This window comes from Xiphophorus hellerii, unplaced genomic scaffold (assembly GCF_003331165.1).
Source record: "Xiphophorus hellerii strain 12219 unplaced genomic scaffold, Xiphophorus_hellerii-4.1 PGA_scaffold_64__1_contigs__length_250000, whole genome shotgun sequence".
Classification (NCBI taxonomy): Eukaryota; Metazoa; Chordata; class Actinopteri; order Cyprinodontiformes; family Poeciliidae; genus Xiphophorus; species Xiphophorus hellerii.
The window spans coordinates 213,787-240,455 of record NW_022587639.1 but is presented as its reverse complement, the minus strand read 5'-3'; the positions used below and the strand labels follow the sequence as shown (position 1 = coordinate 240,455).

Here is a 26,669-nt window from a genome sequence, read left to right as displayed (position 1 = left end):
TGGAAATCATAGATCTCTGATTTGTTAATAAGAGCAACAATTAATTAGTTTTTCTTATTTGCACTTTTCCTTTATCACTCTACCACAGTTTGGTGGAGTTATAAAACATTAACTGGTACGGTAATAGTTTTCATGAAAACTGCAATACAGTGTTGATACTGGAGTAAACCTGAGCTTATTCACTTTAACTATCTTAAGGGAACAATTTCTCATACTTTGGTACCAGAATTATTACATATATTGATAGAACTATAGCAATCGTCCAGAATCATCATTTTCACAGTTATATTTAACAATTTTAAAAGCATGTTTCTGTCTTTTGAGCTCGGCCTGCATAAAAGGTCATCTGTGCTCCCATATATACAATGATGGTGGATCATTTGGAACAGCAATGATCTCTGCCCCATTTTCATAGTTTCTTTTTTAAAAATTGCTATTGCTTAAAATGCAGAAATTATTAAAGCTGCTACTTCTAGAGATTTGTAAGATTGCTAAATTTCAGAGATTAATGTCAGACATTAATGTCTAATCAACTTCCAATTGACTTTCCTTATGGTTCTATTTACAATAATTAGCTGAACCACTGAGATAAGTTAAGACCATGTTTTACTACAGCTGATTGTAATTTTGTATTTTAACTTCTCCCATCCACCACATGTTTAGCATTAGCTTTCAGAGACTTTTTAAGGCCAAACAGCACGTTCTTGTTAGAGTCTGAGTGGTGTGACAGATGGCGTTTTGACAGCTTACGTTGCTGTAGTTCAGTGAAAGCCTTCAATAGTAAAACATGGACTGTTCATGTGTGTAGAAGTGAGACTCTTCCATCAATTCCCGCTATGATTTAGATAACCACTGCATGACTTGCTGATATTTAGAAAACATATTTGTTTTGAGAACAAAGACTATTGCTACACATGTGCATTAGTAGGCAAGGAAGGAAACACAATTCATTCACATCTAAACTAGCATTTTTTTGTCACCACTGTCTCAAATCACATGCAGACTGGGCTTCCCACAGAGCCTTTGTGAATCCTTGGGGTGGACAATGTGTTGTTGTCATTTACTGCCAACAGTTCTCCTAACTTCATCCTCCTCACTGGAGAAATAACTAAAAAATAATTTCATTCTGCAGACTTAACTATCATTACTTTCCTCTTGGTGTTCATTGGATTATGTATTATTGCTTGAATTTGAATTATCTGAGAGAACTTATTGCATTTTAACTTGTTGTTGGGCAGCAGAAGGACAGCCCTCCTAGGGGGCCATTCATGCAAACAACTTAATTTCATATCACTGTTTTTGTTCCTTAATTTAAATCATCAGTACACGTTTCAAATCTCTTTCTGCAGAAGTGCTACATGATACAGCAGAAGCTTTACTTTTTTTAGTGAAGGACTTCGCACATAAATCATTTGCTAAATAAAGAACGAGAAAATACAAGCTCAACAAAGTTCCAAAACCAGCTTTATTCTTGTAAAATAAATTAGTTCACATCAAGTTTTTTCATGGAACAAACAGTAGACCCACAGGATGACAACAAGTGGATGACTGTAGTGAAGCAATTTAACTGTGAGAAAACAAAAAGTTTTAAATGAGCTCTGTGGTTTCTCTGGTGTCTGAGGTTACTAAATCAATTTTAATCCAGTGAGGGTTATGCAATAACGCTCCTTAAACTTCATGTAATACACCGCATCACCAGTGTAAAAGAGACAGATTACTCACTTTTATTAAAATGTACTATCACTGTTGTAGACGAAACAGAATGATAATATTCACAACATAAACAGCCTGAAATCAAAGACACACATAAAAAATGCACAACAATATAGTTTTCTGGCCTGGTATCTGTTTTTTAAAGAATAATACAACATGGCAGTGAGAGGGAGTTCTTCATTGCGATCGACTTCAGATTAATCACTCAGACCTGTTCATCCTTTCACCACTTTGTAACTTTTGTGCTCACATTTGTCTTCTCTGCCCGTTAAACCCGGCAAATGTGCAGCACTAGAATACCAAACCAGCTTTCAGCAAAAAGCAGGCTGAACTCCAAGACTCCATTTGGATTTTTCACTTTGATATAAAACAAAAAAGGAGCCCATCTATTTTCATCTAGGGCTTGGCTTCTTAAAAAGTAAACCCACCACAATCAAAAGCATCAAAATCAGAGTCCCCCACCTCAAAGTCAAAGCTGTTGAAATGGGGGGAGTTGAGCGAGGAGCTACCGAGGTCGTACGCCCCCACAGGTCCTGTACCGGTGAAGTCCGTGTTGGCAGCCAGGTCGGCTTTGACGTCCAGATTAGTGGATGAGCATGCTCCGAGGTAACCCAAGGCAGAGGAGGCAGCAGCCCCTCCCATCAGCATATAAACAGCCTTCATCGCTTGCGCATTATTGAGAGTGCCGTGACGCAGGCATCCCACCGCCTGTGGACCCCGTCTGTAATTCTTTGTCTGGGGGGAATTTCTGCCTGTTGGATTAAGCGGTTTTTTTTCGAGATCATTTTATATTTATTTTCTTATCTTTATTGTCACAAAATGCATGAAAATAATGTCTAAACTCACAATTCTCCCTTGGAGAAGTGTTGCTTGTTGGTCCTGGAGAGGGTGCCTCTGTGTCACTTACAGGTGGAGTTGGCGGATCTTTGTCCAGAATTTGCTCAGGGACAAGGTCTTGAAGAGTAATGCATGGGGGAACAACCTGATGGCGCTTACAAGGGCTGAGGGGCGACGACAGACTCTGTAGGTAAGAGTAATACAGAGAACAGTAATAAGACGACAGCAGAAATTCAATTTGTTACATTAACCTGCAAAAATAGTGGTCAGCGAAAAAAACTGATTGGAGATTTTAAAGTTGATGCCAAGTCTTATGACAAACACAAATGCTGTAATTTAACCACTGCTAAGTGCACTACTTCAGCACACGTTACATTAACTACTACAATGTACCTTGCATTGAATTATAAAAAACGGGCAAACATTGGTGCTCCCATGAAACCAGTTAGTTGAAGAATAGTAAGAAAATCAACCATGAAGCCATTTTTTATATGCAAATTACAACATTAGAGTCTGTCATCTCAATGATAAGTCACAGTTATTATGTTCTTTTTTCCCTTTAAATGATAAACAATAAATACAATAACCTGTCATCCCTACCAATAACATTTCCTTGAAATATAATTAGCTCCTCTAACTCTTTAACACTTAGTAAATATTCAACTCCTCAGGCCTTTTGCAGAACGTTACTGGACTTTGCTTTGGAAGTATTTTGTTCCTCAATAATGCACATTTTTCTTGCAAATTGTCATCACATTTTTATGCAATGGCTGTTTAATAAGTACAGACATCTATGTCCTTTGTACAAGAGTTACAACTGTTACTTTCTGTAAGCAGGCTGAATTTTGATAGAAAAGGTAATGTAAGACGGAACCAAACCAATACTGGGAAGCATCTAAAGGAAGTTTTTTTTTTATGACTATACAGCTCCAAAAGCATTATCCAAACTGTACATCATTAACTCACCATTTTGACTTTCTTCAGCACGTTTAGCCACTGACTGAAAGGTGATCAAAAAATATATATTTTGTTAGCCTCAACAAAAAGCAGCATAAAAATCAACACATACATTTAGATAAATTGAAATTTGATGCAATGCCTCTTCAGTTACTGGCAATCCATGCTAATGACGAATTTGAATAAATACGTTTGACTTCTTACAAGTATTTGTCACAATTTTAGTCATTTTAGCATTCTAACTGTTGCTCTGACAAGGGCAAATTCAGGCTATGTTGTAGTCGCAATGTCTTCACGTAAATAAGATGGATGGAAAAAGCTACTCCTGCCTTATTCCCATCATATTTTTTTGTCGTTTCACTTTTGAAGAGCAGGTAACTGAAATTTCCTCCTTTGTGCAGTATCAATGGTATTTTGGCTTCACACAGGTCATCCTGCTTTAACACCCCACAGTAATGCTGCAGACAGCCATTGTCTCCCAATCCACAGGTGGTAATCCCAATCGCTGCAGTAGAATGTGACTCTCCCATGCGAAGCTGTGTGGGATCTTATGAAACACAACTGCTTGTGACTTGACAATAGATTGTAAACCAACCCCCCATTTGGGAAAAGGAGGAACTTTGAATAAAATATTTAGTATTAAAAATAATTAATATTAAATATTTTTGATATTTAATATTAAAACATTATTTTACTATTGACCTGTGTTAAAATACCAAGCGCCAATTATGGAGATTATGGCACTTTGCCATGCCATAATTTATCCAAAAGAAACCAGACAGTCATAAATTACTATTGAAAATCTTGCTGCCACTGATTACCTGAAGGAATAGTATGAGATTAAAAATTGCTTAAGTCACATTTATTTATATAGAGATTGCTAGGGGTATCTCTAATTGCTTCACAAATAATTTTATGTATTTTTAAAAAAATCATGTTATTTTTTACCTCCCAGTGTTTGTGTTCAAATCAAAGATCTTTAAAAAAACAAAACAACATGTGATAATAGAAAGGTAACATTATTTGAAGGCTTTTTGCAGGTCTTTACAAGAGGTGCCAATATGAGGATATGATCTTTACCTACAAAAAGGAGTTTTCTATATAGTAATATGTGTGCTGTGTGCCATTAATTAAAAAATATAAACATTTCATCAAATGTAGCAATGTTGCCTTATGAAAAAGAACACAATTTTATAAAATAGCAACATTTAATGTCAACTCCAATACGACAATGTAAAAGCACACAGTCCGTCTGACCTGCAGTCTGTGGGGGTGTCAGTCAGCAGCAGCAGGTACTTATTCTGGGTGAGGATCAGAGCGAAGCAGCTGTCCCTGGACGCACCGGAAGGTAACTTTGGCAGGTCCAGGATCTCCTTGCCTTCAACAATTGTCTCACAGTGACTTTGCAGCAGTACAATCTGGTGAGGTGGAGACAGAGCATCGTGGCATACGAAGAGACTGCCTTCAGCAGTCAGACGCAAAAAACGTTTCTTCCACTGTTTGAAAATGAATCCACCTTCAGGAAAAAAAGATGAAAATACACAGGGCATTTTGAGTAATTGCTTGAACAAAGATGCCCAAAGAACAGTTTTCAAGGTTCCTACATGTTTTTCAGGTAAGACTTTCTGACTTTTGCACATCATAAATTTTGGTTATTTTCTCCAAATCCTGTTATTTTTGCCAATTTTAAGATACAAATATTAAAAATTTGAATACTGATGTGACATCTCCTCTGATGTAAATGTCTCTGCAGATGAAAGAAAAGAACGAACCACACGAAAATATGAGAAAGGAAGAATAGAAGGAGGGGATGAAGGAGAGACAAGAAAGAAAGGGATAAATGAACAAAAGAAAAGATGATAACAAGAAGTTAATTAAAAGGCATAAGAAAGAACATGAGGCAGAATGGACCAATAGGAAGTCTGGACACGAGGGGAAGACAAAAGGAAAACAGGAGGAAAGAATGAAGAAAGGAAGGAATGAATGGAGTTGTGAAAGAAACAAGGAATGGAGTTATGAAAAAACAAGGAATGGAGTTATGAAAAAAACAAGGAGTGGAGTTATGAAAAAAACAAGCAATGGAGTTATGAAAAAACAAGGAGTGGAGTTATGAAAAAACAAGGAAAACAAGGAATGGAGTTATGAAAAAACAAGGAATGGAGTTGTGAAAAAAAGAAGGTCGACAGCCATGAAAAACCCCAAACATAGGCAGTTGTGGAAAAAAACAAGGAAGAAAGTTATGAAAAAAACAAGACGGTTGTGAATAAATAAGGTTGACAGTTGTGAAATAACAAAGACACTGAACTGAAATTTGCTCGCTGCACACAGATCTGTACTGGCAACACAGCAAGCGGGGCTCAATCAGTGGCTCCCACTGGCCTCTCATTTGGTGACTTCTAAAGACAATTGCTAGTCCCTGTTTTTTTTTTTATCTAGAAAAGGAAACTGTCTTATTGAGTCGACCACTGAGGTGAATCAGCATAAATAATTTTCAAATTGATATTTCTTTATTGGGTATTTGAGTTAACTCCCCCTTGTGCCTAAGACTGAGTTCAGGACCCACTTATCGAGATTGGACAACAAATCAAACTGCATACATTTCCAGGCTGCGTGTGAACCTGAAGTATTAGGTGTGGCCTCAGCGATCAAAGTGGCAGCTTGAGCAATGTACATGTGGATTAAAGAACGAACACTGTGTCATTCCATCATCCCACCAGATTAGATTAGAGAAAGTCAGATGGAGAGAGGATCAGGAGGCTGTAGACGCTGAATGCGATCAATCCACATGGATTTTCTCATTTCAAAAGTTCTATTTATATGTAAGTAAAGTGTAAAGACCAACAGAACTGCTGTACTTTGCATGAAAAGTTAAAAAAAACAACTTAACTTTACCTTTTAGTGCATACGGTAAAAAGCTGGCTTTAGAACATACTAAAAATGTATCATGACTGGGACTGCACAATTAATGCTGAACAATTCAAAATTTCTTACAAAATGATTTATAAACGTTTGAGATCATACATGTGAAGCAACACAAAATATGGTAAAGATTGCAAAACTTCCCAACAGCTGAATCTGGTTGTTGATTGTATTTTCCCTCTAAAGTACAGAGATCTTTGTTGCTCTGATTCTACTCACCGTACATCCTGAGCACCCCGTGGTGTATCCCCGAGACATTCATGATTCCAGACTGTGTCGCGCAGTCCAGCGCTGTCAGACAGAAATATTTGTGGACGTTTGGAGCACATGAGATTCAATGTGAGTTTTTAATGCCCACCCTTAATCCCCCTCGGTCAGCTGGGATGCTGCAGAGCCACAGCTCAGCAGATTGGTGTAAAAATGGGTTGTGATGATCTGCTGCACGCAAACTGTTGCACTGTGTGCAGAGAGAGTCAATGGAGAAAGAGATTTTGTCATGTTTTTCTTTATTATCAGATCAATTTTACATACACAAAATCAGGGTTGAATATAAATAAACAATATTGTGACAGAAAATCACCTCTGTCATCCTGCTGTCTTTCCACAGCAAACATGAAAACAAAACAAAATAAAACAAACAAAAAAAAACAGTTGTCAACTTACTTCCATATTCAACCCAGCTACTGGGGTCCGCTTCATTAAAGTATTAGATTTACAGTAATGCGCGCACACTTATTCAATGTTATTGCAGCCTTTTTATTATTATGCTAAAGCATTTGGAAGTTTTCCTCAAAATGATTTTGAAGAAAACTTACAAAAGTTTGTCAATTTCAAACACTTGTTTGAAATTGCGTGTCACTGAGGATAGGATAAAGACCAGATTTTGACACCATATTTATAATATATTTGACACATTAATAGCAGGAACACTTCTGAAATGATTTATTCTGATTACATGTGTTCACATCAGAAAATCTGGTATTTTGACTTGGCAGGTGTTGTTTTATAATCTTCTGTATATAGGTGTGTGGTGACTGTACAAATAATTTCTCATTTAAAAATACCTAATAATCAAGTATTATTTAGTTACCATTTATTGTTTGTTGAATAAAAAAGAAGGCTGCAGCCACATCACTAGTGATCCATGATATACAGCGTTAGAGACGGCTTACAGGCAGGTAGGCATGATGTAACAGAGTATAATCCAAAATACAACGTGAAAGCTTACAGATTTATCTACAAATCCACACGTAAGGTTATATAAAGAATAAAACTCCAACATTTCAAAATGACCAAACTGGAAATAAATAAATTAAGAAATCACACGGTAAAAATGGATATTTGGAAAAACTGGTAATGAATGTAAAAATTACGGCTACATCTAAAGTTTTTAATGTTCTTACATACAGTACATGTGCATTGTGTGCTTACTTAATCTCACATACTGGCAACTATTAAAATCCCTTCTAGATATAAACCACACTGGATGGACATGAGTGGTCCTAAAACAGGAATGAGGAGGATGGGTCAGGAGAGATGATTCGTAGGGATGAACAGACGACAGGGAGGGAAGTTTGGGTCTAGAACATTAGAAAAAGTGTGTTACACAGGTGAGCGTGCTGCTAGGCTGATTAGATGTGTAATTCAGGCATGACCTTCCCTTCCTTCCAAAAGTACTTTTTGTTTATTTGTCAATTAGGAAAGCTGATCTTCATATTGCTTTCTGAAACAGTCTCCAGCAGGAAAGAAGTCCCAGCATCGTTCCTGGTACATCTTCCACACGTATGACTCCTGCAAGCAGAGGACGCAAGAACAAGAATTCAAAAATTCAAAATTTAAAACGAAATAAAAAATTGAAAACGCCTCAGACCGACCTGCCCAGTGTGTTCTGTCTCATCTTTGTTAATGAGATACATCAAGAAGAACCTGAAAATAAAACTCCAATATTAATCTGTTCTCATCTGCACCTGTGCAAACACTGCAATACAGAGGAGATGCTTACATGTAGTTGGCCAAGTTATGTTCGTCAAAGGTGTGGGTCTCAAAGCCATGTGGGGTTGTATCAAAGTAGTCACTTCCAATGCCACATATGAAGCATTTTGTCTGCACAACAATCAACAATGAAGAACATAAACACTCATCCCAAATGTACTTTAAGGTATCAATCAGCAATAACAGTATTATACTGCACCTCCATGTCCTCCTTAACCTGCTCCTGTTGGTCTCGGAGTTCTCCAAAGGCATCAATAATCAGACCTGCAGGGTTTTAACATATTATGATAGGAGTTGAAAATCTGTTGCACGCAAAACATCCGTTCAGAGCTTTTGTTTGCCGATTTTTCTGATTTCTCTTTAAGGCTTATGATATAATAAGATTTAACAACAGTTTTTCTGCCCTTCCTGCCATGAGAGGCTGCTGTTCATAAGTATTAGGAGGAGACCAGAGGCCATAAGTAAAAGCTACAAAACACATTTGAAAGCTGAAAATGATGACACAGATCTGCTCAAAGTCTCGTCCTCCAAGCCTGAATGAAACTGGACCTGTCTTGGTTTTTTCTTTTAAATACCCATGAAAATTGCCAACTTAAACCTTCTTCCCTCAGTAACATCCATGCCAAAAAGTGTTGCCAGACCAGCTTAGCTATGGTTCATTCACTGAGTGGAAAAGATCAAATTTTTTCTTTGCGCTTCTTTTTAAAATAGTCTGATTCTGGTACTAGCCAGTTTCTCTCCATTTCAAGTATCTTCACATATTGTTAATTTAAAAACCATCATCCAGGATGTGTTTACCCTGAATAATGGCCAGCAGAATGACAATGACGAAGAAGAAGAAGGTTATATCAAAGACCACTCGATAAAGCTCATATTCGTCTCCTGCGGGATCTTCTATCTCGTCTCCAATTCCTCCACCAGCACGCACGCCCACGTACATATGGAACAGGTAACACTGCACAGGAGAAAACCTCATAAACATAAACTGGGAGGTTATATATGATTAAAAACAGCCGTCTTTTGCAATAATCAGTGGTTTACAGTCATCATGTCATCGCATTTCATGTCGGGCTCGTCTTCATCCTCGCTCTTGTTGTAAAACTTGCGGAAGAAATTGAAAGCAACCACAGTGTAAAGATACACCACCACAGCCAGTAAGCCCACTGTCATCATGAGCTGCAACACACAGCACAAAAAAATTAGCTAATACATTCTGACTAAAGCTAAAGATGCATTCTGAAGTTTTTATTTTGCTCTTGCCTGTTTGCCGTTGTGTGTAACTGATGACAGGATAGTGCGTAGAGTTTTGACACCCATTGCAATGTCCAGCAAATGGCAGGCAAAGAAGAAGTTGTTGTAATGACCAAGCAGGGACATCACCAGGTACCAACAAAGATAAAGGAAGGTCTACAGGAAAATACGGGAAATAAAGTATCAAGGGGATGGACAAAGCACAGAGTGAAATATACAATTACTCATTTTCTTACCCCGTCCGTGAACACAACTCCAAATTTCCAGATCTGGTACTTGATATCAATGGAAGTCACCCTAAAAGATAAAATATGGTTTAATAATTACTTTTTTCAGTCAAAAGTAGATATATAACCCATTTTCTTGTCCTTTTATAGCAAAGCTCTACTTCACCATGCAAACACAGAGTTGTCTGGCTCCTCTTGTTTCTTCTCATGTTGCTGACTGACATCCAAGGAGGCTAAATCAACGCCCAGTAGCTCAGCGATTCTTTCTCTCCCATAAATATCTCCATACTTATCCAGGACCTGGACACAGACAGTATGTTACATATTAGAGAGCACAAAATCTCTATTGTACCATAATCAAGAATCTACTCACTTTTCGTTTGACAAATTTATCCCAGTAGTTGTTTGGGAAAGAGCTGAAAAGATAAGCAACACGAAGCATTAACTGCATTAACAGCAACCTAATAATTCTGATATTGTTTAACAGTATCTGTAATGAAACAGCCATTTTTTCCTCCGGTCTCCCTACGGTGTGTTCAGGACTAGACGATCCCATTGGCCCTTGATGTCGTCATCCTCAGGCTGCTCAGTGATGTAGAGGCCATCGAACTCCAGCTTTCTTGCAAGTTCCTTTTCTCTTTTAAAGATCACCAGCGGGATCTGGTAAAACCAAACTTAAGCTAAAAATGGTCTCATTGCAAGAAATTCAAGCTAATAATTTTGTTTTCAACACTGATGCACAAGTATTCATTCCTCTTTTTCCAAATCTGGTCAGGTTACAATGTGATGAAAAATGATACCTGCTTACAAATATAAAACTCAAAAGTGTGGTGTACACTTATCTTTACTGGGGTACACCAATTAAAATCCAATGCAGCCTGCTGCCTTGGATGCTTTAGGCTGCATTGGATTGAAGAATCAGGCATCCCACAGACAAAATGTGTAAATATCGAAGGGGCATGAATACTTTTGCAAGACACTGTAAAAAGAAAGTGCAGGTATGTTTTGTGATACCTTCAGACAGTTGTACCCAATGATACAAATAAATGAAATGACTGTATGGAGAATGGCTAGGAATGATAGTGTGGGCTGCATGTATCCAGTGCTCTCCTCTAAATAGAAATAAAGTAGAACATCTTCTTCCTCGTCTTCTCCTCCTCCATCTGCTCCAGATCCTTCAGCTTCATCCCCACAGCCCTCAAACAAGCCAGAACCCTCAAACAACCCGCTTCCCTCCGACAGTCCGGATCCCTCCATCTCACCCCCTTCAGGTGGAGTATCAGAGACCTTTACAAAACAAAAGACCAAGACGAGCCATAAAATCTAATGCTGCCAAAGATCAGAAAGTCATAATGCTTAGTAGGCCTAAAAACTTAATAATTCAGCTACAATCTGTACAACATTTGAAAACAATGTTTCAATACAAAATGTTTTACCCGGTAGAAAAGAAGAATGAAGTTCAGGGCAAATGCAAGGAACAAAGCCAAAAATCGCAGATTGTAGAAGTTCCTGGAGAGGTAGTTCTGGTAAAGAGAGATTAGTATTTGTGGTGCTCCACAAAAAAATGTAAAATGGCATGCCATTACATTAGTTTTTACCACAAAAGGTACAATGCCCTCACCATGAATTTATTTCTCTGAGTTTCCAGCTCAGTCCAGATTTGAAAACCCTGGTGCTTCTTCTGCTTTTTCTCTTTCTTGGCTGCGGATTTCTTTGGTTCTTGTGGCTTTTCTTCTTCTTTGCTCTTGGCTACTTTCTCAGATTTTTCACCAGTTTCAACACTTGAAATGAAACACGCAAGTTTCATTGTATAATTTTAGTCATCAACATCACCTTGGCACTGTTGATCCATCTTAATGTGCTTCGTTTTGAATGATATCTGTGTTACTTTCTAGTACTTAGATTTTAAGTCAGTTTCCCACACATTAAGTACTTAAAAGAAAACTTAAACTTACTCTGACTTTTCTGGTTCTGGAGGGGTTTCTTCCACAGGAGCAGGCTCAGGTGGTTTTTGGCTTGCATCAGACTCTTCTCCTGGCTGTAGTGAAATGGAAAGATCATCCACAATACAAGGACTTTTTTCAGATTGTTAATTTTTTTAGAGATGTCCTTACCATTTTTCTCTTTGTAATGGGAGACCCTTCAGGAGTCGGAGGCTCAACTGGTTCCTCAACACCCATATCTCCAAGTCCACCTGGAGCATCCATACCCGGAATCCTTCCTCCTTCATTTTCCTGCGTGTCCTCCTCTTCCTCTTCACCACTCCCCGATTCACCAGTGTCTGTTATCCCCCCAGCTTCTTGTTCTTCCCCTGTCCCCAGCTCTCCTGGTCCATCTCCGTGCACGTCGTCTTGAGTGGGATCTGGCATACTTGCTAAAATCTCAGTGACTGTTATGTTTTTAGCTCCCTCCACCAATCCACCTCCAAACAGCGCTTGCCAGATGATCATGAAGAAGCCTTTGCACACATTGTAAATGAAGGTCAGTATGCTCATCAAGATAGCCCAGACGAACTTGGACAAAGCCACCACGATCTCCTTAAAGGTCATCTTTCTGATTCTGCGATACTGTCTGCGGAGGTTACGGAAGGTGAAGATGCTGAGGAAGCTCGACATGCTGTGGAGGAAGTCTGTAAATGCTGAGGTTGATTCGGGTCGTCCTTCGTCGCCATTGCCATCTTCATCCCCGCCTCCACCTGCTGCCCCCCTCTCCCCCTCCTTCATCTCCCTCATCATCCTCTTCTCCCTTCTCCTCTTCTTCCTGCTCTGAAATCTGTGAAGCGATATTCATCTCAAAGATGGTATCCTCACAGAAGTTGACGAACATCTCCATTTTCTCAGATTCACCGCCCTCGTTGACGACATCAAATATAAACTGCCGTTTGGACTCTCGCACTTGTGGCATTTCCCACTGTCTGCGGTTGACTTCGCTGATTTCAAAGTAGATGCGCTCAATCTTTCTGCTAGCGCCCATTATCTCAATACGGCCAAGGAATGGGCGGAAATAGTTGAGCACACTCTCTGCTTGCGCCAGGAAATTCTGCAGCCGGCAGTCGTGCGGCACATGCTCAGAAAGGTTGGTGAGCAGCACTGCGATGTTGAACCCGATGTCCTTGGCTGGCTCTTGAAAACGATTGGAAAACTCCTCGTAATTGATCATGTCGTTCTCATCTGCTTCTGAGCAGGACAAAAGAAACTGGATCTCAGAGGGGGAGTACTGTTTCTGACTGTCCATAGCCTTCTGAAAGTCCTTCTTAGAGATCAGCCCTCGAGGGTCAGAGACATAGTCACGGAAAGCATCAGAGGCAACAATGTCCTTCAGTTTGAGAAACATGTCAAAGAACTTGAGAATCATCTCAACGTTGCTGGAGGACTCCACCAACATGTCGACCATTTGCCGCGCAATTGTACCATTAACTATGTTTCCTGAAACAAGAATAAAAAAATCAAACAAGTGATATAAAGGCATCACATTAATCACATTTATTTGGCAGTATTTAAGTTTTTTTTACCCTCTAATAGTGAGAGCAGCATAACAACCATGTCTTTTTGAAGGTCAAGAAGCTCCTTCAGCAGAGCAATCTGACTGGAGTCCTGTGGTCATAAAGAAATACAGTAATGATATCATGACTGGAATGCAGTAGATAATAAACTACAAGGTATTGTCCTCAGTGGACAACTCAGACATACAAGGAAGAATTAGCAAGGAAGACAGATGTCTTATTATGAGACATCTATGGATAACTTTTATAGAAAACATTCACTGTGCTTTAATTTCAACTGCCTAATTTAAGAATACTGAACTTACGCAAACTTCTTGGTGACATGATGTAACAAAACTGAACAAAAGACAGTGATATCAACTATTATTTTGGGTCATTTTTGTTTGAAAACATTTGTTAAACTCTGCTTTATTATGATGCTTTTTGCACAATATTCTGACTTCTCTTTCATTTAACGTTGTTTGCATTGAAATCTACACCGGCAAGTCAGAGCTTTACAAAAGCTCATTTGAAAAACTATATAAAAAGTTATGATAAATGCATTTTCGTTTTATATGTTTGAGTTGCATCAATTTGTGCACCTGTGCCAACTTCATCATCATGTGGGCAAACACATGAAGGAATCCGACAATAGCATCCCACAGTCTGCTGTGAGCTAAGGACTGCTGGTTGCCTGTACACGGGCCCTGCAGAAAACAAAAAGGCTTCTCATTACAAACTAACTTACAAAGAAACAACATAAATTGGTAATTTGTCGTAAAAGTACCTGAATATATTCTGTTAAACTGTTAAAAATCTGTTTTGCCACTGTCATAGCTTTGGAGAAATTCTTTTTGCCTGGATCATCGATGATATCCTTCCCAGAATAATACCAGTAGAAATCACTGATAGATTCCTTGATTGAAAAAAAGAAACTGTTCAAAGCATTGGCATATTTGAAAATTATTTATACAAACACTAACTCTGGAATGATTTGCTCATATGTACTGCACGCTTTATTATTTTAAGTCTCTAATAATTTTCACCATGCTCTGTGTAGGGCAGATTACTGTCAAAGTGTACCTGGAGTCGAAGGAGGTAATCCACAGTGCAGATGATGACGTTGATGCTGGTTGTGCTTCCTGTCTGTGTCCGCAAGTAGTTTTGAAAATCTGCGGAAACAGGATTATTCAGCTTGCAAAGTCTGTTTTGATGGAATTTATTGTTGATTTGATTTCAGTCCAACTTGAATCTGAAACATCACTTGTTCCCACCATTATTGTGACCTTCACAGAGGAGCTGCAGGAAACGGAACAGGTCACAAGTGAACTCATCGTCCGCCATGACTTTCTCATCTTCAGCGGAAAGATTAACACAAATAAATGTATGAAACAAAGTACGGGAATTCACCTAGATTATTAAACAAAAAGAAAAAAAAAGATTGCTGGTAACAGCTTAAACATATCTCTTAAAAATTGATTAAATTACTTTTTCAACTTACCATCATAGGTAAATGAGTTTTAGTGTCACATACTGCAACTGTCACCGCTTACAAAGAGTTATAAATATATGGTTAATGTTGAGGACACAGGCATGCAGTCATACTGTATGTCAAACAACATACAAGAGGTGCTAACAACACATACAAACACGTCAGGTGAAAACAAGCTGCAGTGGAAAACAGCCACATTAACAAGTATAAATTGAACTAAGAATCTACTGCTTGACAAATGGAAAGATGGAATTAATGGCAAGATTTTACAGCGTTCAGGGGTGAACTGATTATCTAGCCATATTTATGCTTCATCGCAGAAGAATAAGCAATGCAAAAATTGTAAAGTGCACAAAAATTACAGATGTGGCCATTTTATCCGTTTTCTAAAGTCCTCCGTAGGTAATAAATCTTTTTGGCACAAGGTGCTGGATCTGAAAACCTTTGCCTCCAAATCAAGTAAGGTGGTGATGATTTTCACAATATATACCATGCGCCAAAATGGGACTTCAAAAATAACATATTTGTTTAATACCAATATTCATATTTCTCACTAAAGCAGAAACAATCTAATTTTTAGTTTTCTATGTTTATCCCATTTCCATTTCATCATAATTATCTTTCCTTTTGTTAGGTGGGAACATTTATGGACACATTTAGAAGTCGCTTAGGGTAAAGAGATGTATAACATCCATATATTTTCCAGAAAACTAAAATTCAGTTGGTGTTTGCATACATTAAATTGAGGGCAAAAAGTTTGGATCGAACACCTTGTGCCTGACAAATTGACAATTGACTAATCAGCTGCCCTATTTTAATGATGATTTATACTACCGTGCTTTCCAAAGCAGTGCACCCCTGCCTGCAGTAAAACACACACAAACACTGAACAATTCAGGACATGTCAATTAAAAGTAAGAGAGGACATTGTCCATCAACATTAGTGATGCACCAATCAATTATCCAGACAGAGAAATGAGACCAATTTACATTGATTGGCTCATTGATTGGTTTGTTTTGCATCTGCATCAAATGAATAAAAACAGAAATGACCAACTTTATCCCCATTTACAAATGCATCAACATATTGTGATTCTAATTAAGTCATCTTTACCGAGTTACCGAGCAAAACTCAAATTTATTGGTCAGACCTCGAAAGAGAAGAAAGTTTGTCAGTGAATGCCTGATTGGTGCATCTCATTGAAATGTTGAAGGGAATCCAGTATTAGATCAGTCTGAGGCTCTAAGGGACCAAACAAAAAGTCCAATGTGAAAATGACTTTTGAGTCAACTACCTGTTCCCATCTTTTTAGGTTTACCCTAAAAAGGTGTGCAGTCAGAGTTGAATGGAAAATTAGTTGTTTGGGTTGGAACATGTAAATGAACATAAAATATTGGATTCCATTCATGGCATTTAAAAATGGAAAACACATGGAATATCGAGGGCCAAAAGTGCCTGTTAGAAAAATTATCCTCCTGTTCATTTACTCATGAGTTTATTTTACAAGTTATGTTTTCATATTATTCTTTTTATATTATTCTTTTTATATTATTACTCTCATATTATTCTTCTTTTTATATTTACTTAACTTTTCTTTCTTTTGTAGTATATTATTAACTTTGTTTAGGATGTTTGCTTGGAAGCTAAAAACGTTAAACATTCATGTGTTATTAGTTCCATCTGTAACTGATTAGTTGTGGTCAGCCACATGCCCTTATAAGGGCATGTCCATAGGAGGTTTCAGAATGTAAAGACGGTTGGTCAATTCTCTGTGTGACTGTGTGAAGAGAAGCCCAACCTCCTTTTTCTATACAATAAAGAGAAATGCAAAGAAAGATCTGGCAGAATTGAGTCCAGACAGTGTTTGACAGCGATTCGTCGCGTCTGTTCTCAATTCTCCTATTCTGCAGAAAAGAAATCAAAAGAAACCTAATCTCTGTCTCTGGCTGATTCTTTGCAGGTTATGACAAAATAAACCTATCAGTGCCATAATGTAAAACAAAAATAACTAATCAAATCAATATTTATATGTGAAAATTGGAATAAAATTAAAAGTGTTTTTTAATTAAATACTAACAAAATGAATCTATACATAACTAATGCATAACATAATACATACTGATATTTATAAAAACAATTCGATTCAACAGTAATCAAAATTATGAGATATTATAAGATAAGATAAAAATACAATTTTAATTCAGTATGCATTAAATTATATATTTGTTGAAAAGTGAATTTATCTTAGTCTTCAGCAAGTTTAATAGGGAGGGCTAACAGAGCCGCAGAGCCTAACAACCAATCAAATGTTAGGTTGAATCTGACATCATGATGACATCATTTCTACTTTCTAAATACCAGAATAACAAGGGAGCATTGATTAAGAATTGTTTATTAGCCTCAATTTCTGAAGTTTAACCACGCTAAAATTATAATGCCTTTAAATACTTTGAGAGAATATAGATGATGATGTTTTAATTACATTTGGGAAAGTATTTTAAGGCCACACAACGTGTTATGGTGTGGGATTTGTGCATGATGAGAACAAAAGCAAAGGACCTTGTGAAGATAATGGCTTAAGCTGGTGAGAGTCTTTAACCACGACAAATTAAGTCACAGGCTTTGCAAGTTAAAAGGGCGCTAAGCAACATAGAAATCAAGATTACAGTTTGTCAGATCAGTGACAGCAACCTTAAAGTGAAATTAGAACCCAAATCATCTTGTTGTTGCTGATAGACTGTCCTGTGGTCTAATGAAACTAAAAGTGGAGTGTTGGGTAACATAAAATTCCTCATTAAACTGGCATTTAGAGAAGAGAGGTTATTTGGTAATTCTGACTAACCTAGCACAGAAAAATTTCATTGTGAAATCAAACTTAGAAAAATATTTTGATTTGTCTTGCTAAAGATCTGGTTTCAATTCATATTTAGTAGATAAACTATCTAGTTGTTGGATTGTGCTCCTTTTGACCCTCGATAATGGTGGAAGGGCACGCGAGGTGTGAACATGAACAATGGACAATCCCCTCTCAACAGAGTCATCATCATTAAAAAAAAAAAGAGAATTGAGCAAGTGAGACAGGGGAATGAGAGAGCAGAGAGGCCGATGGAGAGAATGATGATTTACCCCGATCTAGGTTCAAGTCTGAGGACCATGAAAGGAGGGACATGGGGAGGGTGGCAGTGATCATGGGGAAGGGAGAGAGGAACAGTGTGTTGACAACAGCAGAGGACTAAGAGATGAGGTTGGGGAGGATATTAACAACATTCCATGGCAAAATCATTTTGGTTGAAATTTCTAATTATTCTCCAGAATTAGACCACTAATAGACATACAAATGAAATGATTTTTGACTAAATTCTGTTACATTTTCACTGTGTTAATAGTACTTATGTTAGCAAACTTGTCATTCTATCAGATCAAATTTGTGTTTTAATGTTGAAGATGGTAAGCATATAAAACAAAATGAATTAAATAGTAAATTATTTATTTTGGATTCACATGAGTATTGAGATTTTATCCGATATCTTGTTGAGAACGAGCAGCAAAGAATATGTACATTTAATTACTTAGCAAAAAATATCAAACAACGGTGTGATATCATTTTCACTGTCTGCATCTTAAATATCTTACGTATGAAAGTAGAGAAGAAATCAGAGACTTACTTGTTCCTTCCTCTGAAACCATGCCAAGCCCCTCTGCCTTGTTTTGCCTCTCAAAGGCATTTAAATCCAGTACGCTGTTTAAAACATAAACCTTTGATTTCATTCAGTAGTCCTAACTGGTCAGAAACATACAACTACTTCACTATTTTCCACAGACAATAGCTTAAGGACCGAAAACCAACCAGCAAGTCTGCATTAGAGCTTGGACACTCAAAAAGAAGCCCACGTCCTTTTTGTCTTTCAGGTACTCCAACATTTTCTGACAATACAGTGGAAGAAAATCAGTTTTAAAACAGCGCCACTAAGTTACCAAATAAACGGTTTGTTTCAAAAACACATACCCGCTGAACCTCGCTGTTTCCGCCATTAAGGATAGAAATGCCCAGCTTGAAGGTTGTAGATACCATTGGGCCAGTTTCACCTAGAAAACAAAGGAAGATTCGAGCACAGGGAGACAGTGAAGGAAAACATTCTTTAGAGTAAAAACAGAGGAAGATTACCTTTGCAGGCACTTATCATTTGCAGGACCATTTCTGCAGCGCCACGGTTATGAAGTCTGGACTGTTGGTAAAGAAGCCTTTGCTTCTCCATTTCTTTTTCCTTTGGTGGGCAGAAATCAAGATGAGCTTTTGGTAGTGATATATTTCACACAGATCATTAAAATAGGAAGGTGAGGCTCTTAACCAATTGGTAACGTATTCAGTTACAGAGTGCCACCTATCACCATAGTTAAGGTGACAGTTTAATAATTCCTGGTTAAAATCTACAAGAAAGAAGGTATATTAATCTGCACAAAATTAAGTTGATCTATACTCTACATTTAATCTACATTTATTCATAATTTGAACCTTCATGAAAAAAAATCAAATGCTCTAACATTAGTAAAATATAATAATCAATATGGTATATTACTTAAGCCACAAACAGGGTTTACTTTTTAGTAAATCAACATGTTTTGATATTTCTATGGTAATTTTATGCACAGTTGTCATACCTACTTGGAGTAGGAGAAAAAGAAAAGATAGTTTTTGCCATTTTAAAGAAGCTAGACTCCAATTTTGTAGTATTTCTAGAGGACAGTAAATTGTGGGGTTTTACACCAAGTCCCTTTAGACAGATGCATTGAAAAATAATGTTGTGTATTTATTTTCTTTTTTTTTTTTTTAATCACAAGGGGCTAAACTCTTAACTGCAGCAGATGGCAGCCAGAGTGACATCAGTTTAAAGAATCAGAACATATGATGGAGCACTCAAAGCAGTGGAGGAGTTTAGAAATTTATAATGTTTCATTCACTTAAGCTTAGGTTTAAGGATTAAGACCGTTAAGATTGCATTTTTCCTGTTATTGCCCTAACCATGGTTTAAACTTGCACTGATTATGAAGGTTTCTTCACAATTCTTAAAATGTAAAAACTGTGTTGACTGCCTTTAAATGCTACAAATTGCCACAATCCTGCTAAAAAAAAAAGACCTGGATTGTTGATCACTATAATTAGTTATTTTTCATTTACAGTACTAATGTTTCCTTACATGCATCATTAGGAATTATCACTACTATTTCAAAGTGTCTGTCTCTTACACACATTCTCATAGCTCAGTTCATTAGTAAAGGATCTGTTACACTAATTCTTCACGTTTGCTGGCTTGAGCAAGCGTTGGACTACAGGAAATGACCCCACTGATTTGGCATATCGCCCCAGTATCGTTTCCAAAGTATCTCAGTTGCAGGAACTCTGCAAATAAGATGTTTTGGACAGAGGCTAACAACCACCCACTGACTTCCCCCTTTATTGGCATTTCATGGTAATGCTTCAATTAAGAAATACATCAATGACAACATAAAGAGGTATTATTTTTACGTTGAAATAAAATGACATGTGCAAGAAGACAATGGCTGTCAAATGAAAGTCCTGAATTTAGAGAACATTCATCTGCTCAACCAATTCACAAATAATTTTAGAAAACCTTTGATCCCGCCCTCCCTTACCTCCCACCACCACCCTCCCACCCACATACATTTAGTTGTGCTCTACCCACTATGTGTCGTGCGACCTGAGAGTTACGCTTGTGCTCGTGTCACCGACAGTCTAGTGATATCGAATTGTTCTAGGATTTTTGTGTGCTAACTTTTGAAAGCGTGACTGCATGAACAGACTGCCAATCGTGATGCGTGTGCTATTCTGGCTTTCACTGTAGTCAGTTTGCTATGTGAGTGGGGGAAGGGAGCATTGGTCAGTACATCCAGTCAGTAAGACAGGTGTTATGAAGGTGAGGGACATTACATGGAGCAGTGGAAGAAGCAAAAGAGAGAAAGACAACAGACAGCAATATAAACTGGGAGGAATGACATTGTCCTTGACCTGCCATAACGGCATCTTGAGATATTTTTAACGATCAAATAGTCTTAAAAAGCTCTGACTTGAGGAATGTCTTACTCCCCAGTTTGCAGTAAGCATTTAGAAATATTTAAAAGCCGTTTTTGGATTCATAAACATTTTAGTTGTGTAAAATGATACATCCTGACGAAGCACAAAAATGCCCAAAGGAAACAGAGAAAGCTGACTTGACTGATAGTGGAGCTTGCAAGGTCAGCACAGGGTGAACAAATGAGTGCACAGCCTCAGATGGAAAGGAGTGATGGTCTGCTCAGAAACGGCTGGAGTTGCACATTAATATTGCATATTATCTCCACCAAAAAAACATTAAATTTTTACTCTCTTATTCTTACTCTTTGCTTTAATATTTTACCTTTAAAATAAGGTAGGACAATAAAGGTTAATTGCATACAAAGTTTATTGCAGTTTTAAGAAAAAAAATATGTATGCAATAATAATGCGGAAGATTATTATGATGAAAACATTTATATTAACTTGAGTTACACTGCTGAAACGTTACTATGCCCTTACAGATTTTTTGCCTTTTTGGTTGCATTTAAATGTTTCAGATCATCAACAAATTAAATATTAGATACTTGAGTAAATACAAAAAATAATTCTTCAAAATATTGATTACATTCCTTTAGGGGATAAAAGAAATTCAAGCCAAATCCACTTCACATGTGAAAAGTAATCCCCTCCCCCATTATGCTCTTCTTGCTTAAACATGAAGTAGTAAACAATTTTTCTCTGTCAGTAATTGCACTCATTCCTGGGAAAATGCATATGTGGAGTGTAAATAAAACCTGTCTATATGTTCTATAAAAACTATTTGTTGCCCTTTCTGTACTTCCTGTGGCTGTATCAACCACGTCTTTTTTTCTTTCCTAAGTCTCATCTACTTGCATGGACCTGGTATGAAAACACCAGACTTGATTCCTCAGTCTTGCATTCGCAGTCATCTCCTTTGAATGCCATCTCTGTTGTCGCTTAGGCAACACTTGTTTTTCCAAACCCTACACCTTTGAGCATTTTGTCCTCATTCCAGCCTGAATCAGAACTGTTATTAAACATTTATTTTCTGGGATGTTTATTTTTTATTTAGGCTAGAGGCAAAAGGATCTCAAAAAAACTAAGAAACCAGAAACAAAGTCATTAGTATCTGTCCATCTTGAAAGTGTCACAAAACTGTTTCCAGCAAACCACTGTGACCACTATCCCCATATAGAAAAAACTAGGAACACTGATGATCCTTTCCAGAGTTGGCTGGCCTACAAAATTTTTTCAAGGGATGTTAAAAATACATAAACAGGTTTTGATGATCTGAAATATTCAAAAGAAAATGAGCTAAAACAGAAGAAATCTGAACATTCAACACTGTTGTTGGACCCAATCCAGGTTTAGGCCATGAAAAAATAGATGTACTAACAAACTCTTTGAAATGGTATACGCCACATCAAACTACCTAAGAAGCTGCTTCACAGTAAAATCAAATCTAATGTTTTGTTTTTGAAACTGAGATACTGGTAAAAAAAAAATAAGGACATCTGGATTGGAGCTTTGTGATTGCTGAGTTAGGTAATGAATGAAGCAGAGCCGACAAAAAGCACATAAAGATAACAAGACGGGACAGAGAGAAAGAGATGTGGTTGTGACGTAAATGCTCCAATGATGAGTTCACTCGATGCATCGAAAGCTACCGCTCCGCCGTGTTCCTGGTCCCTAGCCCCTGGTCGCCCATTACCAGTTCTGACTGTCGCACCTCAAAGGACATCTCATCTTCAGATTGTTCCATCAATTCCTCTGCCATTTCTTCTTCTTCACCAATATGGCAACTCTAATATAAAGACAGAGTGAAAAGTCACTTCAACCGTACAATAAACAAGATGCCAAATATCAAATCTCGCAGCTGGGATCTCACGTGAGAACGTACCTTTGCCATAATGTCTGCATATGCCATATACAGATGATCTGTATCGAGTTTGCTGAAATTGCAAGAAGAGGCAACAATCTTATGAGAGCATTTTGCCACAGTCGTGGTTTAATGCTCTTCATATTATTAATTGTGTTTGGTTGGACCTGCCTGACCTCTTTTCTGTCAGCGCTGTTCGACTGAAGTGAAGAATAAGCTGGTGAAGGGGATCTGGCTTGGTTTCCCTCTCTTCTTCTTCCTCTGCTTCTTCCTGCTCCATCGCTTTCTAGACGTCACAGGAAAACAAATGTAAGAGAAAATCTGAGAAAATCTGGATGTAGATGAAGGAAATGTTACTCACAGATAAATCATCTATCATCCTGTCCTCAAATGAGCAACCCTCAGTTTGAATCCAGTTGCGCTTGTATCCCTCAAGGAACATGTTTGAAGCTCTGTGCCTGGAAGGAATGTTAGCAGTCATGAATGTTGAACTCCATTCAGTAAATATCCACGGTATGTGTGGCTTTCTCACCTTGCAATGTTGTAAAGTGGTGTCATTCTGAAGCAGGCCACCACGGCTCTGCGTCTCTGCTTAGACAGCAATTTGTGCCACACCATCTTCTTGGATTTAAAAGGATGCTCCGTCTTGCAGAGACAGAAACATTTTGGTGTTTACTTTTCCTACTAATGTCCTTCCTATCTACTTATCTGTGGTTGAGATACATAATTTACATTTGCCATATTACTGGTTCTCTTGTGCTTACCACTTCAAGATGGTAGAGGACAGCAGACACCTCCTGTACTCGCTTGACAACTTTCACTGGAGCATCAGCATCTTCAGCCTTTCCTGCCATCTCTTTGTAAAGGGCCATCTGCCAGCGCATGGAGGGGTTGTCCACCTTTTTACACAAAAACAGGCCACAAACATTTCCGAGATGTGATCTGTCTGATTACCTAGAATCTTGACTCATCTGTAAAACTTGACCCTGCTGTGTTAATGGGTCAGATATTACACCTTGCCCTGAAGATGGAGGTTGTTCTGCAGGAACTCTCTTACTTCTTCATCTGTGTCTCTCTGTTAAGTGAAACAAAAATGAATTAGCAACAAATAACTATCTTCAAAACCAAATATTTACTATACCAAATGAAGAAACGTTACTAAAGAGTAGCGGATTTTGGCCAAGTTGATGAGCTCCTGATCAGCAGGAGAGCACATGTTGAGACCGATGGGCAGCATCTTCTTCAAGGCAGCAACAATAAGTGACGTCTGAACAGAGTAGCGATCTCCACGTTTCTTCTTCTTGGTGCGCTCAGTGTCTGAGCCTCCACCCTGAGAACAGGAACGACAACAAACCAAAAGCATTCACAATATTCCGTAAAATCTTACAGGTGCAACACCTGGATATGCGCTCTTATTAGTCATATATACAATGTTCTAGAATACAGAAAATAACAATAACTTATTATTTAGATTAGAGTGTATTACAAAATCTAATTGAGTGTGTAAGCTTTGGCCTGTATTGCATTCATAAGACTTAAAAGCACGTTTTTGAGCACAACTAATTTACGAATACAAAGTCTTCACTCTTTTGATCCTATCTACATCCATCGGTATCATTTAATGGGAGCGTTTGTTCACTGGATCTCTCCTGCAGCCTATGCAGCAGAGTCAGATTTATATAAAGAACAAATTACACACAGGTAGCTTCTGAAGGTGAGGCATTGCACTTTTCCAGAGGTGCACTCAAATGTGAGTGAATAGAAATTCACACCAAAGTTTTTACGTTTTTATGACTAAAAAAGTCAAAGCTGTATCCTTTTAATTTTACTCTCATATGCTACTCTTTTACCACACATATCAATAAAATACATTTAAGTTTGTAGTGATCCCTTGATCATTTCAGCAAAACTTGAAATGATTGCTTTTACAAGGCAATGAAGAACATGAAAGTTGTGCAAATAATAGTAGAAATACCTAGCTTACATGATTAAGGATCCTTGCATAGATATAACTATCATGCTTAGCTGAAATATTACACTTGAGCATGAATTTCAAATTACAATCTTTTAGCTCAGACTGATAAACTGGGGGCTTAGAGAAAATTAGAGGAAAGGAAATGTGACATCACTGCCTTAGGGAAAGGGAAGGCTGAAAAAAATGGGTCTTATTAAAACAGGTGAAATAACAATTACAGCATGCAATAAATATATTCCACTCAGGCGAGGAAACAGTAAGCATTCTGTGAACACTGTTACTTGTCATGTTTGTTAAGAGTTAAAATATCAGATGGCGTTAAGAGAATAAAACTGTTATTATGGTTAAATCTATTTGCTGCTTGCAGTTAAACTGTCAAACATCTGTTTGGGGTTTTTATCACTTTACATGCCTCAAACTCCGACTTTGTTTTTGTGAAAGCTCAGTTCTTCTGTTAGCTGCTCTTTCTGGATTCCTCCAAGGTGGACAAATTGATGCGAGAGTTTACTGTGTTGAATGTGAAAGTACTTCATGGTAAGAATATTTATCTTTCAAAATGCATGCTCCTTAAAAAGACTGAGGCTATCCATCTTTGAAGCAGAAATAAAACTACAACAAAAGGCAGAGACTGCTCCCATTTGAAGGCTGCAAAACAACACAATATGTGAATTCAGTCTGGCTAGTTGGCTGAGTGAGCTTTTACCCAGTGAAGAACGTTAAGCAAAAATAGTTTTTAATAAAATTGAAGATGCAACAAGTATTGGTACCAATGTTATTTTTGTTTTGTATTAGCCTTTTTTGCCACTAAGACAGCAACAAGTTCTTTGTCACATTTCAGGTTGAAGTTTACAGATAGAGAGATCTTTCTCTGTTCTTGCTTTGCAAGTTTTCTATAAGATTTAGGTGTAAGGACTGGAATAGCCATGGATAATGGTTGATTTTGGATCCTCTGATTCTGGAACTTTCTTACTTTCTTTAAGCATCTCTCTAAATACAAAAATCAGAATCTGATTTATTGGTCAGGATTGTGTGGAGACACAATGTGGATGTGCTAAAAGCATGCAGTGAGTTTGAGTTGTTTTAATCTGTTGGTTGACAGTGGAAACTTTAGGTAATGGGCTATTTTTTCCTAACAATATCAGCACAACATAAAAATACTAAATAGTACCTAAGACAAAATAGGCCTTTATTTCATTATTTCACATAATTTGTATAACCAGGAGAAACAGAAAGTTGTGGATCACTAATTAAAGGTTCCTTGAAACTATATTATAAAAGATAAATTTTAATGCTTTTTACACATCTTTACTATGGGTGACAATAAATGTTGTATCTAAAGTAGTTACAGTATAGCAATTAAATTGCTGCATTGTGTGTGCAATGTGTGCATATATAAGTTTTTCATTTAAGAGAAGACAAATTTTAAGCGTATTTTCACATAAATACTGAAATTAAAAGCAAAATGAATTTAAATGAATTTCTTTCATTACACATACTCTAGAGATTTTGCTCTATAGCACATAAAACAACTGATCATTCTCTGCTAACTAAGGTAATATCCACTGCTAATAGCAAATGCTATTAAGTAAAACATATATTTATGTTACATAGGAGTGGTTTAGAGGGTGCAAACAATTTAGGGAATTTATAAAATAAGTGTGAATTAATGTTTTAGTTAGGTTCATGGTCATTTTCATTTTATGGGGGAACCCAACAAGTGTGAGAAAAACCTACTTCTGTGACATTAAGCATCAAACCATGTATTAGTCTGCAAACTAATAAGTCTAAAGGAAACTGAGCCAAAATGTGCCGTGGCATTTTAAGGGAGGAGAAAAGAAAGAGCACAGAGAAGACTAACATCGTCCCCTAGAG

The 26,669-nt window shown here is 37.5% G+C and overlaps 2 protein-coding genes across 2 annotated transcripts in view; both read right to left on the bottom strand.

Moving 5' to 3' along the window:
• Window positions 1-1,447: 1,447 nt before the first annotated feature.
• Window positions 1,448-6,859, bottom strand: LOC116716540 (uncharacterized). Its single transcript, XM_032557363.1, has 5 exons — window positions 6,646-6,859; window positions 4,765-5,023; window positions 3,517-3,550; window positions 2,560-2,734; window positions 1,448-2,465 (listed from the first exon to the last, which is right to left on the bottom strand). Exons 1-5 carry the CDS (start codon window positions 6,686-6,688, stop codon window positions 2,125-2,127), a joined length of 852 nt encoding a protein of 283 aa, XP_032413254.1. The 5' UTR covers window positions 6,689-6,859; the 3' UTR covers window positions 1,448-2,124.
• A 56-nt stretch (window positions 6,860-6,915) lies between these two features.
• LOC116716537 (ryanodine receptor 1-like) overlaps window positions 6,916-26,669 on the bottom strand; it is a 30,863-nt gene continuing 11,109 nt past the window's right edge. The window contains 35 exon segments of the mRNA XM_032557359.1: window positions 6,916-8,217; window positions 8,301-8,352; window positions 8,429-8,529; window positions 8,618-8,682; window positions 9,217-9,373; window positions 9,460-9,594; window positions 9,679-9,825; window positions 9,906-9,966; window positions 10,063-10,196; window positions 10,270-10,312; window positions 10,426-10,556; window positions 10,911-11,183; window positions 11,333-11,419; window positions 11,518-11,677; window positions 11,852-11,934; window positions 12,011-12,599; window positions 12,601-13,321; window positions 13,408-13,489; window positions 13,980-14,084; window positions 14,165-14,293; window positions 14,461-14,549; window positions 14,652-14,732; window positions 17,997-18,014; window positions 18,536-18,609; window positions 18,718-18,794; window positions 18,877-18,956; window positions 19,036-19,135; window positions 22,655-22,747; window positions 22,844-22,895; window positions 22,999-23,108; window positions 23,184-23,280; window positions 23,355-23,467; window positions 23,587-23,721; window positions 23,838-23,897; window positions 23,982-24,152. Coding sequence (XP_032413250.1) covers window positions 8,122-8,217; window positions 8,301-8,352; window positions 8,429-8,529; window positions 8,618-8,682; window positions 9,217-9,373; window positions 9,460-9,594; window positions 9,679-9,825; window positions 9,906-9,966; window positions 10,063-10,196; window positions 10,270-10,312; window positions 10,426-10,556; window positions 10,911-11,183; window positions 11,333-11,419; window positions 11,518-11,677; window positions 11,852-11,934; window positions 12,011-12,599; window positions 12,601-13,321; window positions 13,408-13,489; window positions 13,980-14,084; window positions 14,165-14,293; window positions 14,461-14,549; window positions 14,652-14,732; window positions 17,997-18,014; window positions 18,536-18,609; window positions 18,718-18,794; window positions 18,877-18,956; window positions 19,036-19,135; window positions 22,655-22,747; window positions 22,844-22,895; window positions 22,999-23,108; window positions 23,184-23,280; window positions 23,355-23,467; window positions 23,587-23,721; window positions 23,838-23,897; window positions 23,982-24,152 — 4,701 coding nt within the window. The 3' untranslated portion in view covers window positions 6,916-8,121.